General features: G+C 46.9%; 1 protein-coding gene across 1 annotated transcript; it reads right to left on the bottom strand.

The window, feature by feature from the left end:
* Positions 1-4,125: 4,125 nt before the first annotated feature.
* On the bottom strand, positions 4,126-10,093 carry trim105 (tripartite motif containing 105). Its single transcript, XM_076013121.1, has 7 exons — positions 9,951-10,093; positions 9,172-9,484; positions 8,273-8,368; positions 6,675-6,908; positions 6,311-6,324; positions 6,056-6,171; positions 4,126-5,309 (listed from the first exon to the last, which is right to left on the bottom strand). The coding sequence occupies exons 1-7, from the start codon at positions 10,040-10,042 to the stop codon at positions 4,744-4,746; spliced, it is 1,431 nt and encodes a 476-aa protein (XP_075869236.1). The 5' UTR covers positions 10,043-10,093; the 3' UTR covers positions 4,126-4,743.
* Between the last annotated feature and the right edge of the window lie 5,561 nt (positions 10,094-15,654).

The following is a 15,654-nucleotide window of genomic DNA, read 5'->3' as shown; positions in this document are numbered from 1 at the left end:
CGCTCCAACCGTCCTCTGACATCCAAACGGCTCGGCAGGTGATCCCAGCGCCATCAGAAACTCTTCGTGGGCCGCAGCGGGAGTGCAGCTGTCGCCACAGCACACGCCGGACCCAGCGCAGCCTCGGGGAGGAATATCTGGAGACCATCACATGATATTTTTGTCTATGTTTTTCTCAGCTGTGCCTAATTGCAGGAACGCTATCCGACCCTTTGCCCCCTTCTAACTCTCTAGGAAAATAAAGAGTGAGGTTTTATCTTTTTTTTTTTCCTGTTAGACGCACAAACTGGAGCTGAGCCGACGTGCCCTGGGAGTAGCCCGCGTGTTTGCGAGTCAGGCTGTAACTCTTCCAACGGGTCAGACGTAACAATGCCTCCTTTAAAAGAGAAGCATGCGGCTCTTCCAGCCTTGTCCAAGTCCTGTTAACCCCGTCCTTCTCCGCGCAGCGATCCTCCCCTGGGGAGCCCCTGGAGTGTGAACCAAAACGCTCGCGGGGGGGAGGGGGCGGCAGGCAAACAAACACCATCCCATCCCAGGGAGTTCTGTCAGCCAACTTGTGTTGTTAATGGAGGGATTTGGAGGGGGAAAATTGAAAGCCCGTGCACCGCGCACACTATTAAAATTGTCAGGGGTGTGCGCTTCATTACGCATCATTGAGCGGGCGCACACACCTAAAAAAAAAATCAATACGGTTCAGAGGGGTGAGCCGCAGTTTCATTTACTGGCAGAGCACTCCTGGATTTATCTCACGTAGCAATCTGCTAAAGAGCCCACAGACAGTTTGGAAAGGGGGAGGTCGTGCGGGGCAGAACTAGAAAGGTGACAGGCTGGACTTTCTGCCTTTCACATTCAGCCTGGTGGCAATTTCACACTGAGGAAAGCCTTTGCTGCCACTTTTTTTTGTTCTTTTAATGCGAAAAATAATAGCATAGCTTTAGCATTAGCTAGGCTCGCAGTCACTTCCTGTTTACTTTATGGTCCCGTTAGGGCAGCTTGCAGCAGCAGCTGCTCCCTTATTTTCCCTGACAGGATGGCAACTTGTTTCAACAATTTCCATTGGTGGCTTGCAGGAACCAGCAGCGAGATGTAAGAATTGGATTGTGAGCGATCCAGCTGCTGGGCGAGGTTACCGCGGTCCAGTTAGAACCCGTAAGAGAGAGGGAGGGGCCTCTTCCAGCCGGTAAGCCATAATCAGACAGGTCTGATTTCTCGCACCAGGCGCAAGCAGTATAATCAATAGCTGGCCCTTTCTACCCCTGGAAATCTATTACAGCAACTATGACTCCAGGTGACCGATGACCCCTGCAGAGACAATAGCCCACCCATCATTTTGGTTACGTCAGTCAGAGAGAGAGATATTTTATTCTCAGTACGGTCGTGTTAGCCTCAGTCGTTTCCACACTAATGGACGATCAAAATGTGATTGCTTGTTTTTGTGGGCAAGCGCTTTGCCCGCCTGTATCCCAAATGACGGGCCACCTGTTTGACCCGTTAAAAACACAACGTTGTGATTGAACGATTGTAATTACATTGTTCAGCCCGGTCCGGTCGGTTTGAGAAGAAAATAAACACACTAAATCATCCCGATGGTCCCAGGCCGAGCTCGGTCCGGGGGACTTGACCCAAATCTCATTACGACTATAAAACAGAAGCACGTCGTTAGTACGTGAATACGCCAGAGCGGCCAATAAAATAATAAAGTGCACACGCCTGGTGTTTGGAAAGGCCATTTACTCAGCAGCGATAACAAACAATAGCCCATCACGCAGGATAGCGCCCCCCCCCTAACGACCAGCCTCACACCCCCTGCTGCGCTGGATGAGCAGGCTTCAGCTCATAATCCTGCCGGTTCCGGAGAAAACAACCGAGGGCTCAAGGACCCGTCCTTGAAATGCCAGCACTCAAAAATTCAGGCCTCATCCGCAGGTCAGGAAACACATTACACTGCACATTAAACCACTATCATAGGAAGGATGTGGAGCACGCATGCGATCGCGCCCCATTCACCCGCTGAAGTGAGAGGAGACGCTCCGCTCCGACTGCCTGTCTTTGAAGTAGCCGTCGATGCTCCAGAGTTTTTTGTTCTTTTTGTCTTTCCTCTTTGTAAATGTTTAGACTAAAAAAACGGCAAAAGTTGTCATCAGTAGAGCGTTAATGTTCCCAATCAGTCAAAAGGCGACGACGGCCGTCCCTCGGAGCAGAAGAACAAAGACCGGTGGCCGCTGTGAACTTGCGCGTGAATTATTTATCAGCTAATTAGCCATAAAGCAAATACTTGCAGCTGGCGGACGAAAGCTCTTTCTGCGATGCTTCTTTTGCTTCTTCTTCTTCTTCTTCTTCTTCTTCTTCTTCTTCTTCTCCTCCTTTGTCGCAGGCTCAGAAGCTCCCAGTACCGAACAACAGGACAGCTTCATTCGACATCATCAAAACGAATTTTGACAGCGATGCGGGAAATGTTCAACCCCGGGGCTTTTTATTCCCTTTGTGTAATTATGAATGCAATTAGCCAGAGGTTTTTTTTGTTTTTGTTTTTTTAATTCCCTCATCTACAACCTGACAACACTGCGTGTGGGGTATGATAATCCCTCGCCGACAAAACATGGCATTTAATTACACCATTGATGGATTATAACCATATAGAGATTACGTGACAAATGTGTTCGCAACAACAACCCGCAGACGGGTTAAAAACGCTGCTATTTCACAGTGAGTCAGACTCATTACTCAGGCCAGCAGACAGGTTCTAATAGTCTCACCCTCCTCTAAATCACTCCTGCTGGGTCGTCCACCAACTCATAAATATCTGCTAAATATCAGTCTCGGCAATCTGCTCGACCTCATTGCTAACTTTTGCCTCTCGCGCTGTTTCACGCTGGACGTGTCCCACTCACAGAGTATACGAGTGCGAGTTCAAGAGTGGCGTGAAGAGAAATCAAAACAACAAATCTCTGCACTCGCAAAGAAAAACACGCTCCAAAAAAATGCTAAATAACTCGTGACACTGCAGGGCAACAGTTAAAATTTTCCCTGGATTTGTCAAAACATCCCTCTCACTTTATATTTGGCCTTTGTCCTTCACCGCGGAGGTCACGTTTTCATCTTTGTCCAAATGTGTCTGTTTTTTGGGCTTGCGCAAAATGCAAAAAAAACTGTCAAGACAAATTTCCGCGACACCTACAAAAGACGGGGGGCAGAGGCCAAGAAAGAAGCAATTTGTCCTTTTGTTAGCGAGTCGAGGCGAGGAGAAGGCATTTTGACTTCCACCTCTCGCATGCGTCGATGAATAAAACATCGGCAGCCTTTGTTTTCTCGAGTCGTGCCCGAGTTAAAAGTGTTGATGCGGGAGACCCTATAGGCTCTCAAAATTGCAGGTGTACGGCGAAATTGACAAGAAAATAAAATTCTCATTATGCCGCCGCATACAAATACCCCCCCCCCCCCCCAACTCGTCAACAACACTCACAGAACTACAAAATCACTTCTTGAACATGCTCGCGCAGAGCTCCCGCTATAATATATTCATGAGGCTGCTGCCATTTGATTCGTTTGCGGGACAAAGTCGGTGGATGTTGTGCAGCTACAGGACGCTGAACTGGCCCGTTCTGACCGCGCTGCTCCCCCTCTGGTCCAACGCTGCCTTGACAATATCTGCCGAGGAGGAAGTAGCTTCCTGCTTTAGCACGCCCCCTCCCAAGCGCCCCAGAGGCAACCCGACTGTCCCTCTTGTTTATCCGACCTTTCACCTGCCGGGGAGGAAACAGGACGCCGCTGCTCTTGTGTTTGCGGAGATAACCGCCGGTCCCCTCCACCCCCCCCGACCCCCTCTCCACCTCCCCCTGTCTGCCCTCACCAAGTGCAAGAGACGACTCGGCGATTCATAACGGCCTGCCGGTTGCGCGTTCGGCTTTGATGGCGCTTAATAACATCCTTGATTATTTGGACGGAGGTCGTGGAAGTGCGCCGTGGTCACAGCTGCGGGAGCAGGATCAAAAGGCCGCTGTTTATTTGAGAAAGCAAAAGTGCTTGTATTTGCATTAGCAGGTTTTACAGTTTGCCGCCAGGAAATGATTGGATGTGTACTAATTGACGGGCTGCGACAGAGAGGTACACAAAGCCAGAGAAAAGTACATTTCAGCTTCAATTTACTTGGTTAAAACATTAAAAATAATGTGTCCGTGTCGTAACAACAGGTTTCCAGTTTCAGGCGATACAATAATAATCATCACATTGCACAACAACAAATCAACAGGAGATCACCGTCTAAAGTTAATCAGTTATACTTGGTCCTATGCAATACTTCGGAGTAAAGTGCACAATTCGGTCTTACTGATTGGAATCAACATCGTGATCACACCACCTACTGGCTGACAGGCCCCACACCGTTAGTAATACAAGGAATCAATGCAAGCAGCGCGACAATTACAATCTAAAATGTTGACAAATTCCTCCGACAGTATTTTCTCTTTGGTTACAGCATTACAAAGTCGAAAGTGTGACCTTCTTCAAAAGCCAAAATTGAGGAATATTTGATGTGAACGTCTCACTTGATTTATGCTCCTGCAACAGTTGCAACATAATTACATATTTACGGCAAATGTTTCCTCCCTCCAGAGTTCAGAGGCTCTGGAGAAAGTGAAGCCTTACGTGCAAAGATCTGATCTGATCCTTGCCGCCGTCGGTCAATTGGATGCTCTTCTCACAATGACACATTTGTATTACTGCTGTCCCTGACCCCGCACCCCATCAGCAGGACAGGGCGACGGCCGGGTGGTGCAGCAGCCGGATGGGCTGGGCTCTCTGGCCGCTCTCGCCGATGCAGGGGCTGAAGAAGGGGAAGACCTTGCCCCGGGGGCCCTTGGCGAAGGAGTAGAGCAGGCTCATGTTGTCGGCGTCGTAGAAGGACACCCTCTTCTCCTCGCAGTCCAGGTAGACGCCCACCCGCTGGGGGGCGGAGCCCAGCCGCAGCCGGGTCCAGGGCTGCGTGCCGGCCGAGCACTCGTGGCCGTTGCGCATGCGCAGCGTCCAGTAGCCCGTGTCGGGGCTCAGCTTGATGCGGGCGCCACGGTCCACGGCCTCCGAGGCCACGCCCAGGTCCCACTTGGGCTTGGAGCCCACCTCCACCTCCCAGTAGTGGCGGCCCGACTGGAAGCCCTGGCACGCCAGGACGTTGACGCACTGGATGAAGCGCCGGCCGTGCTCAAGACCGGCCGGCAGCGGGGCGGCGTCGCACTCCACGGCGGCGGTCCCGTCCTGGGACAGGTGGATGCTCGGGTGCGCCGTGTCTGCGTCAAACGTCAAGGGGGAGGGGCCTGCGGGCGGGACGGAGGGAGATATGGAGGGAGGGAGGAAATTAAGCGAGCATCATCAGCCGCGATGCTTTTATTTCCGTAATGGAGCTTGTCACTAGCTGCATTTCCGTTGCAGTTTTTCGCAAAATAAAATCGATATTTCTAAAACTTCGACAAAGTAAAATTGCGATTTGCAGGCGTTTTCCTTGAATGGTGTGAAGCCATAATTCTCGTAAAATCTCGTCCCGCAAGACTTACGAGAGTGGTGTTTGCGACCGTTTTTTTGGGTTTGTTTGCTGTCAAGAATGGTTGCTACATTTTTCTCTTTGGTTACTTGTAAAAAATATTATGTCTCCTCCTCCGTCCCATCATAACGCGCCATTTTTACTTAAAGTGAACTGATCACGTGACCCCGTACGTCACGTCCGGTGACGTGTAAATGCGAAAAAAAAGTGTTTCCATGACACTTTTGCAATATACCTCTGTATCGATATGTCTGAAAAAAACACCTCATGAAAGCGACAAAACCTTTTAGCGAAATTTGAGAGGCTTTTCGAAATTTCAGACGTTTCCATTACCAGTATTTAATTGCAATTCCAGGGGTAATGGAAACGCAGCTAGTGTCGTACCTTGGCAACCCATCCATACGGAGGAACGCTGGTGCCATTAGCGGCTGCCATTTTTCTGTAATCGCCTCCGGGCTCAGCTTTTCAGAGGCGAAGCTTATTGTGTGCATCTAATGGCGCGCCATCAGAGCAGAGCGTTACCTGGCTTTAGATGCTTGAACATTTTCCTCCAGGCAATGTACTGTAACAGCGCCGTGTATCTGCTGCTGAAGGCGTCCACGTCGCAGCGCGGCGCCGCGTCCACCGGCCCGCACCGCCTGTACGGCGACAAGAGCGGAGAAGAGTTTTTTCTCAGGGATGTTCATGGAAAAAATGCGCGCCATAGGACGTGAATGTGACAGGTTACGAAAGCGGCAAAAGCCACCCATCAGCGCTAAGAGCCAAATAAATGCTTACCTGAGTTGTGGGAGCTGCGGAGAAAAGAAAGGAAAGGGGGCGACAGAGAAAAAAGAAAGTCATTACAAAAAAAAAAAAAAAAAAAAACTTTCTCAACATTAAACAGAAGTGGACAAACGTGAAGTGGGCAGGCAGAAAGTGTTATCGGTCAGAAAAACACTTGAGGTGGTGAAAAGTTTTCCAACTGTGTTTGCCTTTGAGGCTGTTGGCACTTTTTCTCAAGGACTCCACGAAAGCGTACCATGTTTGAACGAGGCCGCTCGCTGTGTGTTTCATTTATCTTATCTTGAAAGGCTGCGTAAGACGGCAATTAGACGCCACCTGCGCGGACCCGCAGCTTGATGTCCTCTCCGCCCCGGCTCACCTCGGTCAGCACGGCGCTCTCGGCGGTGGCGGCGGCCTTCTGCAGCACACGCATGTTCTCCTCCAACTCCCTGACGGCCGTCTCCACGGCCTCCAGGTGGCGCTGTACCTTGTCCAGCTCCTCCTGCTGCTCCGTCCTCAGCTGCTCCAGCAGGCAGCTCTCTTGGTCGTGCAGGATCTGGTGGAGAGCTCGGAACTCCCCTTTGATGCGCGCCTGCAGATCTTCCCCGACTTTCTGCGCGGCAAAAGGGAAAAAACGACTGACATCAATCTCAGAGCATAACGCATCAGTCAGCTTCTACTGATTTTTTTTTTTTCTTCCTCTCTCTGCATTGGCTACATTTTCATATCGTCACTAAGTGTCTTGGGCCGTTAAGGCTCAGCATAACGTCTGCCGTAACGAGCAGCTGGACCTGCATCACAAATGTAAGAAAGTGTGAATACATCAGCAGATCTTGAAGCCAGGAGGACCATTCTGCATATGTAAGCGGACGCAGCGCCATCTGCAAGACGGATCGCTGGAATGTCAAGGCGGCGACGCCAGCGCCAAGCACTCCAGCTGTGTCACCCATTCCTCATGCTTCATGCCAAGTAAAGTTAGGGAACGTGTCACTTTTGTGATGTCATTAAACCCTTGGAGTTGACATCTCAGATGTCCTTTGTCCATGGAATGGTTTTGTCTAAGGACAGCCGTTTTTTATTTGTTTGCCTGTTCTGCATCATCAGTAGCTGCGTTTCCAAAATAAAAGCATCATTTCAAAAAATTTCGACAAAGCACAATTGCGATTTGCAGGTGTTTCCATTGAATGGTGTGAAGCGCATAAACCGTAATTCTCGTAAAATCTGGTCCCTCGAGATTTACGAGAATTATGTTTGTGTTTGTTTGTTTATATTTGTTTCCTGTCCAGAATGGTTGTGATATTTTTCTCTTTGATTACTTCCTCCTCCGTCCAAACATAACACGCCATTTTCTAGTTGGATGAGGTGTTCATTTGAAAAAAGTGTTTCTCATGAGAGCGTCAAAACCTTTTAGCAATATTTGAGAGGTTTTTCAAAGTTTAGGGGTCTCCATTACCATTTTTTTTTTAATTGTGATATTTAGGTTTTGCACAATCCTAGAGGTAATGGAAATGCAGCTAGTAAGTCTCTGCCGCTCCTTGAATATTGATGGACGAGGAAGTTACATGTTGGACTTCACCTCCTGTGAATGAGGATGGATACTGATACTGAGTGTAAATTGCTTTAAAGGTGGACTTAGTCATTGTCTTGAATCAGAATTATTTTCAACATTGTAATAAACTAAGAGCTGATATTTTATAACTTCTGTTATGTTTTGTTATGTTATGTCCAGATTGGACTGTGTATCTTATTAACATCTCAAAATGTTCCTCTTTGAAGTGAAGTGAAAGGTCTGGAGTGCTGTTTGCGCAACCAAGTGTGAGACCATTATGTTTTACATATTAAAGCACAGTCACTTAACACATGCGCAAATACCACGAAACATGCACAGTGAGACACTGCAAACAACCATTAAGGAGGCCCAGGTGCGTTCTTATCTCCTAAGTGCACGGAACCCTCCAGTCGTACGCGTCGGTGTACCTTTATGGTTTCCATCTTGTCTTTGTCCCTGCGAATGCTGTTGATGAAATCCGCCTTCGCCAGCCGATGGCCGTCCAGGGTCTCTTGCAGCTCTTTCTATGCAGCAGAAAACAGATTGAATCAGAGCGTGGGCAGTTGGCACGGCTGCGACGGTGACTTTTTGAAAAGTAACACATAAAGCAGCTCTGTCCTCTTTTATTTACTTTCACATGCACACCAACTTGGCCGACTGTATTTTCATTTGATTTATTTTTTTTGCAATTTATGGCTGGACAGTCTATGAATCAAACGTAGCCTCACGTGGCATGTTAATCAGTGAGATGGGCCGGGCTAATTCAATCCTGGCTTGGGTTCCCCCTTTCTCCAGTCCAAGAGCTAAGCTAGTGTGCTAATGGCTGCAACAGGGATCCCCTTAAAGTGAGATTTGAAGATGTTTTTTTTTTTTTCCAGAGGATTCAAAAAAGGTAAATGCATAACTTGCAGTGCAGATATGACGGGTTACAAAAATCCTGCGAAAGATTCGAACTAAGTGGCCACTATGAACACTGGAGTGCATTAGAGCTCTCCCTCTCTCTCTCACACTGTGGGGAAGTCATGTGCCCTGTCAAGCAGCGGAGTACAAAAGAGAGCGAGGAGCTGTACTTTGCTCTGAGCCGTGCATGGCGGAACGAATCCAGGGTGGAGCGACGGCGAAATAAACACAGATGTGGAGTGAAAAATTCTATGAAATCGTACTTCACCTTACATAAGTCATATAATGTACCATTGTCATTTAAGACGGATCAGTTTGCTTTGGCACCAGATGCTGTTTGCTCGAGATTATCGACTCGCGGCGACGCCACCCAGATGACCAGGGCCTGAGGGCGTGGCAAGCAACCAACAGGATGAGGCCAACTCACCTCCAGGTTTTTGACGTGCGATTCGGAGAGCGAGGCCCTGATCTTCTCCACCAGGGCCGCCACCAGGTAGTTGGTCTGAAAGTGCTTGGAGTCGAACTCCTTGCGACACTGCGGGCAGCTGACGGGGCCCTGGGTTCCCCTCCAGTAGCGGGAGATGCAGGCTCTGCAGAAGTGGTGCATGCAGGCCAGCATGACGGGCTCCCGGAAGAGGTCGCAGCAGATGGCGCAGGTCAGGTCTTCTCTCAGGCTGCCTCGGGAGGACGTGGCAGCGGCCATGGTCAAGTGTGACAAACGCAGCCCTGGTGGTGCAAAACTGAGAAAGGCAAGCAGATGAAGAGGTCCGGTCAGGAAGCGGAACTAGAACAGCAAAAGTTACTTGTTACTCTTCCCCTCGACTGTCATATGATCCATCATTCCCTCACCAGACGACGAGGTTATCACCCCTTATTTATAGGATTAAAAAAACAACAACAACTCCTTCTTATCCCGAACAGACAATACAAGCTGCAGCCGTTCCGACTTTGTGTGCTTGTTCAGATTGTGCAAGGGGGGAGAGATCAGCTGACACATCAAAGGACTGCGGCTAAGCTACAGCAACAGCGAACCTCTCTTGGCTCTGATGTTTTTGTTTTGGTTTGACCTCCATGGCGGCCGCTAACGGTTAAACTTCGGTCTTACGGCGCATAAACGGCTTTTCAAAACGAGATCAAGTTAAACCGTCAGCAAACATCGACACGCTGACCGTGCCTGACTTTGTTTAAAGCCTTTTGTCCACCTACTTTATATTGTTGTTCGGCGAAACGCCGTGAGAACTTCCCCCCCCCCTGCTGCTGCCGCCGCTGCTGCTGCTGTCCGGGTACAGAACGTTCATCTGTTGTGCGCATGCGCGAACTACAAGCCCGCCTTTGATTGGTTTGTGTCAGGCACGAGCCGCCCACAGCCACTTCTTCCCTTGTCTCCAGTCAACACTCTTCACGGTGTCACGGTGATTCACAGGCCCCTGTCATCAAAAGCAACATTTAATTTGAGGTCTTCACGGCTGAGTCACCCACCAGCACTTACGACACTAACATTTTGCCGATGATTAATTTTCAAAATCCATTTACATGATACTTGAGGCCTCAGCAGGATATTTATTTTCTAGAACATGCTATAATTAAGGTAAATGTAGAGCTTATAGAAAGGTTAAATAAGTCTTTAAAGTCAGGGTTCTACACACACACACGTACACGTACATTTATTTTTATTCTATTATTTATTCTATTATCTAACATTTCTACTGCAGCAAGATGTTTTTTGTTGTTGTTTTGCTTTTTTTTTTCTCCAAATGGCAATAGTAGCAGTGATTTCTCATTTGCAGCTTAGAATAGGTCATCCAGGGGTTAGATCGAAATGAACATGCGGCCATGCATAAAATCAATGAAAACAGCTTTTGCAAAATAGCTATCCACTGACATTTTTACAGATCATGTATACAATCTTCCAGCTGTGCAAAGGGCAAAAAGTTAACATTTCATTAAAAAAACATTGCAAAGGGTTGTGACCTTAATACGAGCGGTATGGCAAATACATGTGCATCACAGACTATTACTTTTTCATTCTGTTTGGTTGCGCGAGAGGCAACAGCTCGAGCAGTGACGCAGGATCAGCCTTGTGTCAAGTCCTTTTTTCTTTTAAGCTTTGGCATATTCTTTAAAAATGAAGGAGAAATGCTGAAATTCAGGCTGAGCATCGCACACAGTGTTCACTCCATGCATCCTCTCGGTAGACTTTGCTCCAACCTGGATCAATATTTTAAATTGTTGCAGAATAAACTGCTCTTATCCGTAAAGTCAAGTCAAAATCAAAGTTAGAGCAACTGTATTGACCTGCGCAGGGAAAATTGGTTTTCCAGCCAGGAAGATGCACATACAAAGACAGACACACATGCTGTGCAAAACAGAAATACAAAAAACGCTGCAATGTACAAAGTGACATATGAGCGCAAGACAATTTACAGGCCACAATAAAGCTAAATTGCAGTTCAGGCACATCGGTACCTGTTAGTTATAAAGGCCAGTATCCAGACTGTTTAACCTCTCTGCTTTTCTGCAGATGTGAGTGAATTGTGTTGAAAGCAGAGTAAAAATCTAATTAAACAGCCCAAAGCTTTTGGTCCCTTAGGGTGGTGATACGGAAATTTTATAGTGTGAAAGTGGCATCCTCCACACCTCTACCAGGCCTGTCTGCACATTTTAGGGATCCAATAATTCAGCAATAAAATCTCCTTTTTAACAAACTTCTCCAAAGTCTTCATAATTAAGGAGGTCACCGCTACAGGCCTGAAATGATTGTGGAAACTTTATTATAACTTTTTAAAGTTATTATAAGTGTTGAATATTTTTTTTTTGTCTTGGGGACAGGGACAATAATGGAATATTTCTATAACTTTGTTGCTGGAGGGATAGTATAGAACATAATATGGAAAATTCTGCACACCTGTTCAGCGCGAGCTATGTGAACATGACCACAACTATTATCAGGTCCTAGCTCTAACTAATTTCAGTGTATCTTTTGTGTCATTATTCAACACTTTTGACATCAAAAGAAAAAGCAAGAGGAAATCTAACAATGTCCGTTAGTGTGTTCACTATGTCAGTAAGGATATAATTTTGAAATCTTAACACGCTCATCCACCAATTGCTTGTCAGAATTAAACCCAGTCAAGGCAATATACTTATTACCTACGCCCATTTAATGCCATACTTCCTTTAAGCTATTGCACAGCTTCAATTTGAAATAAAAGCATTTCTCCTTTCATGAATCACACCGTGGCCCAAAGTCTATTACCGGGGGGAAACTTTGGAAGGGCAGTGGGAAAAACATTGTGTTTGCCAAATAACATAGAGCTGCAGACAGGATCTCACGGTGATGTCAGTACAATCACGCCACCCCTGCAGGACCAGAGAGGACTCCTCATTCCAGGGCTTCACCTGCCTTCTGTGCACCATCTTCCTCCTCCACACAGCTTTATAGACAGGTTGAAGATGCATTCTATTGCCATGAGAGGACCCAAGGGCAGCACCCGCTAAACAGGCTTCCATTATGGAACCATGACACGTAAGACAGTCAACACACTGATAAAAAACTGTTCAGATTCTGATCAGCTACAGTGATTAAAATCCCCCCAAATTATATTGGGAGCATCGGGAGAGTTGGATTGAAGAGATTGAATCTTTTTGAAGATAGTGTTTTCTGTGGCTGTCGGGTTTGTCTTGGAAAGGATGCAAAAAACAGTGGCGTACACCTTTGGAAGATAAAAGGGTCTAAACAGGACAGGAGCTCAGTGTCTGGCAAGGACAACAGCTCAGACACAGTGCGGTTATTACACCATGTCCGGTTTATGTACTAGCACACGCGGCCACTCCTTGTTCTTTGTGTGTGTTATCTCACTGTCATGACCCAATCGAGTGACACCATTCCCATGTCATTCATCAACGTCATTCCTAATTGATTGGACGTTTGCAAGAATCATAGAGGGCAGGGGAAAGCAGAATCCGAAAACTTTTATCTGTGATAGAAAACTGTCTTTGACATGGCCCACATAAAACCAGAGAGACATCAATTTCTGTGGAAAAAACACAAGTATAAGATTTAAATGCTGTAATTTCAAGACTCTAAAAGAATAAAAAAATGGAATATTCCTTGCAGTTCACAGGATCGCTGCATATCCCCAGACTTAAATTAGAGATGTGTGTTGCAGAACAAGTCAGATCCAGGGTCTGGTCAGTCTGTTGTAGATTTAAAAGAAAGTTGTGTGCGAGCTGAAATGTTTGCAAGTGCATGTGACTCTAAAAGAAAGAACATTTCCATCTCTGCGCCAGTTCAGACAACAATTCAGACTTGAAAATGCTTTGAAACTAGTCCACAAAGACGAGACAATACATGAGCAGCCCATGGTCTCTGCCTGCCAAGTTTAACCTTTAGGATCAACAGTTCCAGAGCCAAGGAGAAACAGAGGCATGAATGGGATGTCTCTATTTTTTTACCCTCCATCTCTCACATTCATTAATATGCACAGCCCACACACAGAGACAGACAGACACGCATGGCCATCCTCCCAGTATGTATGCGTGCTGCTGTGAGCTCTGGACACCGCAGCCTGTCATCATGTCATCAGGTCAGCGGCACCAGAGCTTGTGCAGAGGCCTGGCAGAGAAGACAATCAGATGGAGACTGATCCTGGGAAATTGTACACATTGCTGACTGACTGCAAACAGATGTTCTTTGAGTTGCAATGCCGTTCCATAGGTTCCTTTACAGATCTCCAGACAACACAATCATTTACCCTCTGTTGACAACCTCACTCCTGCTAACTTATTAGATCTTATCTATTTGAAACTCAAGGCGTATCAGGCTGTGGTTGGTCACCAAAAGAGGTATTAGCGTGTTTTTGACAACATTTTCTTTTTTACAAAACAAGCAAAAGGAGTCACAGACTGACTGTTCTCACTTCATGCAAGTCCACTAACAGACAAGAGAGGCACATTTTGTTGCTCGAAAAACTCATGTCAAGGTCGGGACTTTAGAGTTAACTCCAGCAGTAGAGCAGAGATTTCTCCACTATCACAACGTAAATACTTCAGAACTTTTCAGGGACCTATGAGGGCAATAAGCAAACTTTGTGAGAAGGACAAGAAGCTGTTATCATGCATGTCAGTTGAACATCAACCTTGACTGTGAAGTGCGCCCATGCAGGAGGAGGGGGGCGGCAAATTGTGGCACACAGGCAGCTTGCTAAAAATCAATGGGTGTAATCTCTGTTGCTGAGTCAATCAGCATCCCAATCATTGCAACACCAAATTCGATCCTCCACAAGTTGACAAATGCTGTCCGGTTGCAGGAAGAAAAGCAACTCCTAATAGCGCTGGGGTGATACCGAAAATGAGACAACAGGGAAACATAATCCCTGCTACTCTATTATACAAATGTGTGTTCATGTCTCTCTGGTCCTGCATCATATGAACTTTGGATAAATAAATAATAGACATTTTGTTATTAGCACACTCTACATGTAGTAATGAATCTCAAAGCATAACAAGATTAAACCATTTTGGGATCGCTGCCTTTAATCTGGGACTCCAGCGGAGCAGCTTTGCATCGTTAATTACCTAAAGACGGCCACAAATCTCCAGAAAACAGCATTGTTAGCCTCCCCCGAAGGCGATCATATTTTTCAGCTTCATAGCCAGATCCTTTGTTCTGGCTTCCACGGCTTTGAAAGGCGATGAAAGCAAGGCTGCCACGAGGTTGGAAGGAACTCCTGCTGTCACTAACCTACGAGAGATAGCAGGAACTGTACGTGATGTCACCGAGAGTCGCCTTACAGGAGTGTGCGCAAACTTTCTGAGAAGTGGAACGAGAAAAACAAACAAACTGAAGTAACATTTGTGGCGCTAGCTCACAGGCTAAAGACGTATGTTGTTCACACAAATCGGTGAGGAGTATTTTGTATAGTACCGGCTTTTTCTGATCATATATCACATCCCAAGTGACCCCCCGGCACTAATTCCAGAACTCACGAGATGCCCCTACAGGTCAACTCTCTCATAGAATTGTTTATCTTCATTTATATTCCCAGTCTGTATCGCTAGGGCTCTCAATTTAACCCTTTTCTAGTGTGCCGTGGGCAATGGCGCAGTCATTTGGGAGAGCTGTCATTGACATCTCCAAACTAATTTTCTGAACCTTCCAGAACCCCGCTCCATCATTTGAAGTATGAAAGCCGCAGGCCCGCAGCATTATGTAGTCATCCGTTTTAAAAACTCGACAGGGGAGGAAGCGCAGGTGAACGACAGGGAAGGAGCACCGAAAAACATGAATTTTAATTAGCAGCCCAGGCTTTTTTTAATTTTTATTTTTTTGAACGTCCAAACGGTCTGTCACCCAAAGAGCCCCTTGCGGTTCCCGCAGCTTAACAACCCTCTCACCAAGGGCTTAATCTATTTTGGGAAGAAATGGGATCTCACATAGAGGCGCTCTGGGGAGATTTGTCTCCTCATTGTCTTGCCTGGAAATCAATTATATCTGACAGCTGCTCCAAATAATATCGTCTCATGGCACAACAATATAAAATCTCTGTGACGGGCTGTAATTTGATCAATGTTGTCACCAGAGTTGCGTGCCAATCAAAGAGCCAACAGGTAATTAAAAACAAACAAACAAAAAAAGTTGTTTAGCAATGTTCTACACCGCTCCACAACAGGGGATGAGTGGGGAGAATCATTAATGAATCATCAGAATCAGTGAATCATCAATGCAGATCAAACAAAAACATCTGCGCCCTGACCCAAACGACAACCTGGGTTCTGTTCGCTCGAGTGGCAGTGCCGCGAGAGAGAAACGATAAAGACGCCACGCTGGAAGATGCCGTCTGCAGAGCGCAGCCAGTGGCTGCTGCGCACATCTCCAGTGGGAGGGAGCGAGGGAGCGAGGGAGGGAGGT

The sequence above is a fragment of the Nelusetta ayraudi genome, unplaced genomic scaffold, assembly GCF_046127955.1.
Source record: "Nelusetta ayraudi isolate G7.1 ecotype Tasmania unplaced genomic scaffold, CSIRO-AGI_Nayr_v1 ptg000143l, whole genome shotgun sequence".
In the NCBI taxonomy this organism is placed as follows: Eukaryota; Metazoa; Chordata; class Actinopteri; order Tetraodontiformes; family Monacanthidae; genus Nelusetta; species Nelusetta ayraudi.
This window is presented reverse-complemented; position numbering and strand designations above follow the sequence as displayed.

What these genes read in the sequence shown, in the direction of transcription:
- trim105 (XM_076013121.1), bottom strand. Translation starts at nt 10,042, where the DNA reads ATGAACGTTCTGTACCCGGACAGCAGCAGCAGCGGCGGCAGCAGCAGG. An exon ending in TCGCCGAACAACAATATAAA is followed by an intron (nt 9,485 to 9,950) that starts GTAGGTGGACAA and finishes TGCCTTTCTCAG; the next exon opens with TTTTGCACCACCAGGGCTGC. An exon ending in GTTCAAGCATCTAAAGCCAG is followed by an intron (nt 5,310 to 6,055) that starts GTAACGCTCTGC and finishes TCCCGCCCGCAG; the next exon opens with GCCCCTCCCCCTTGACGTTT.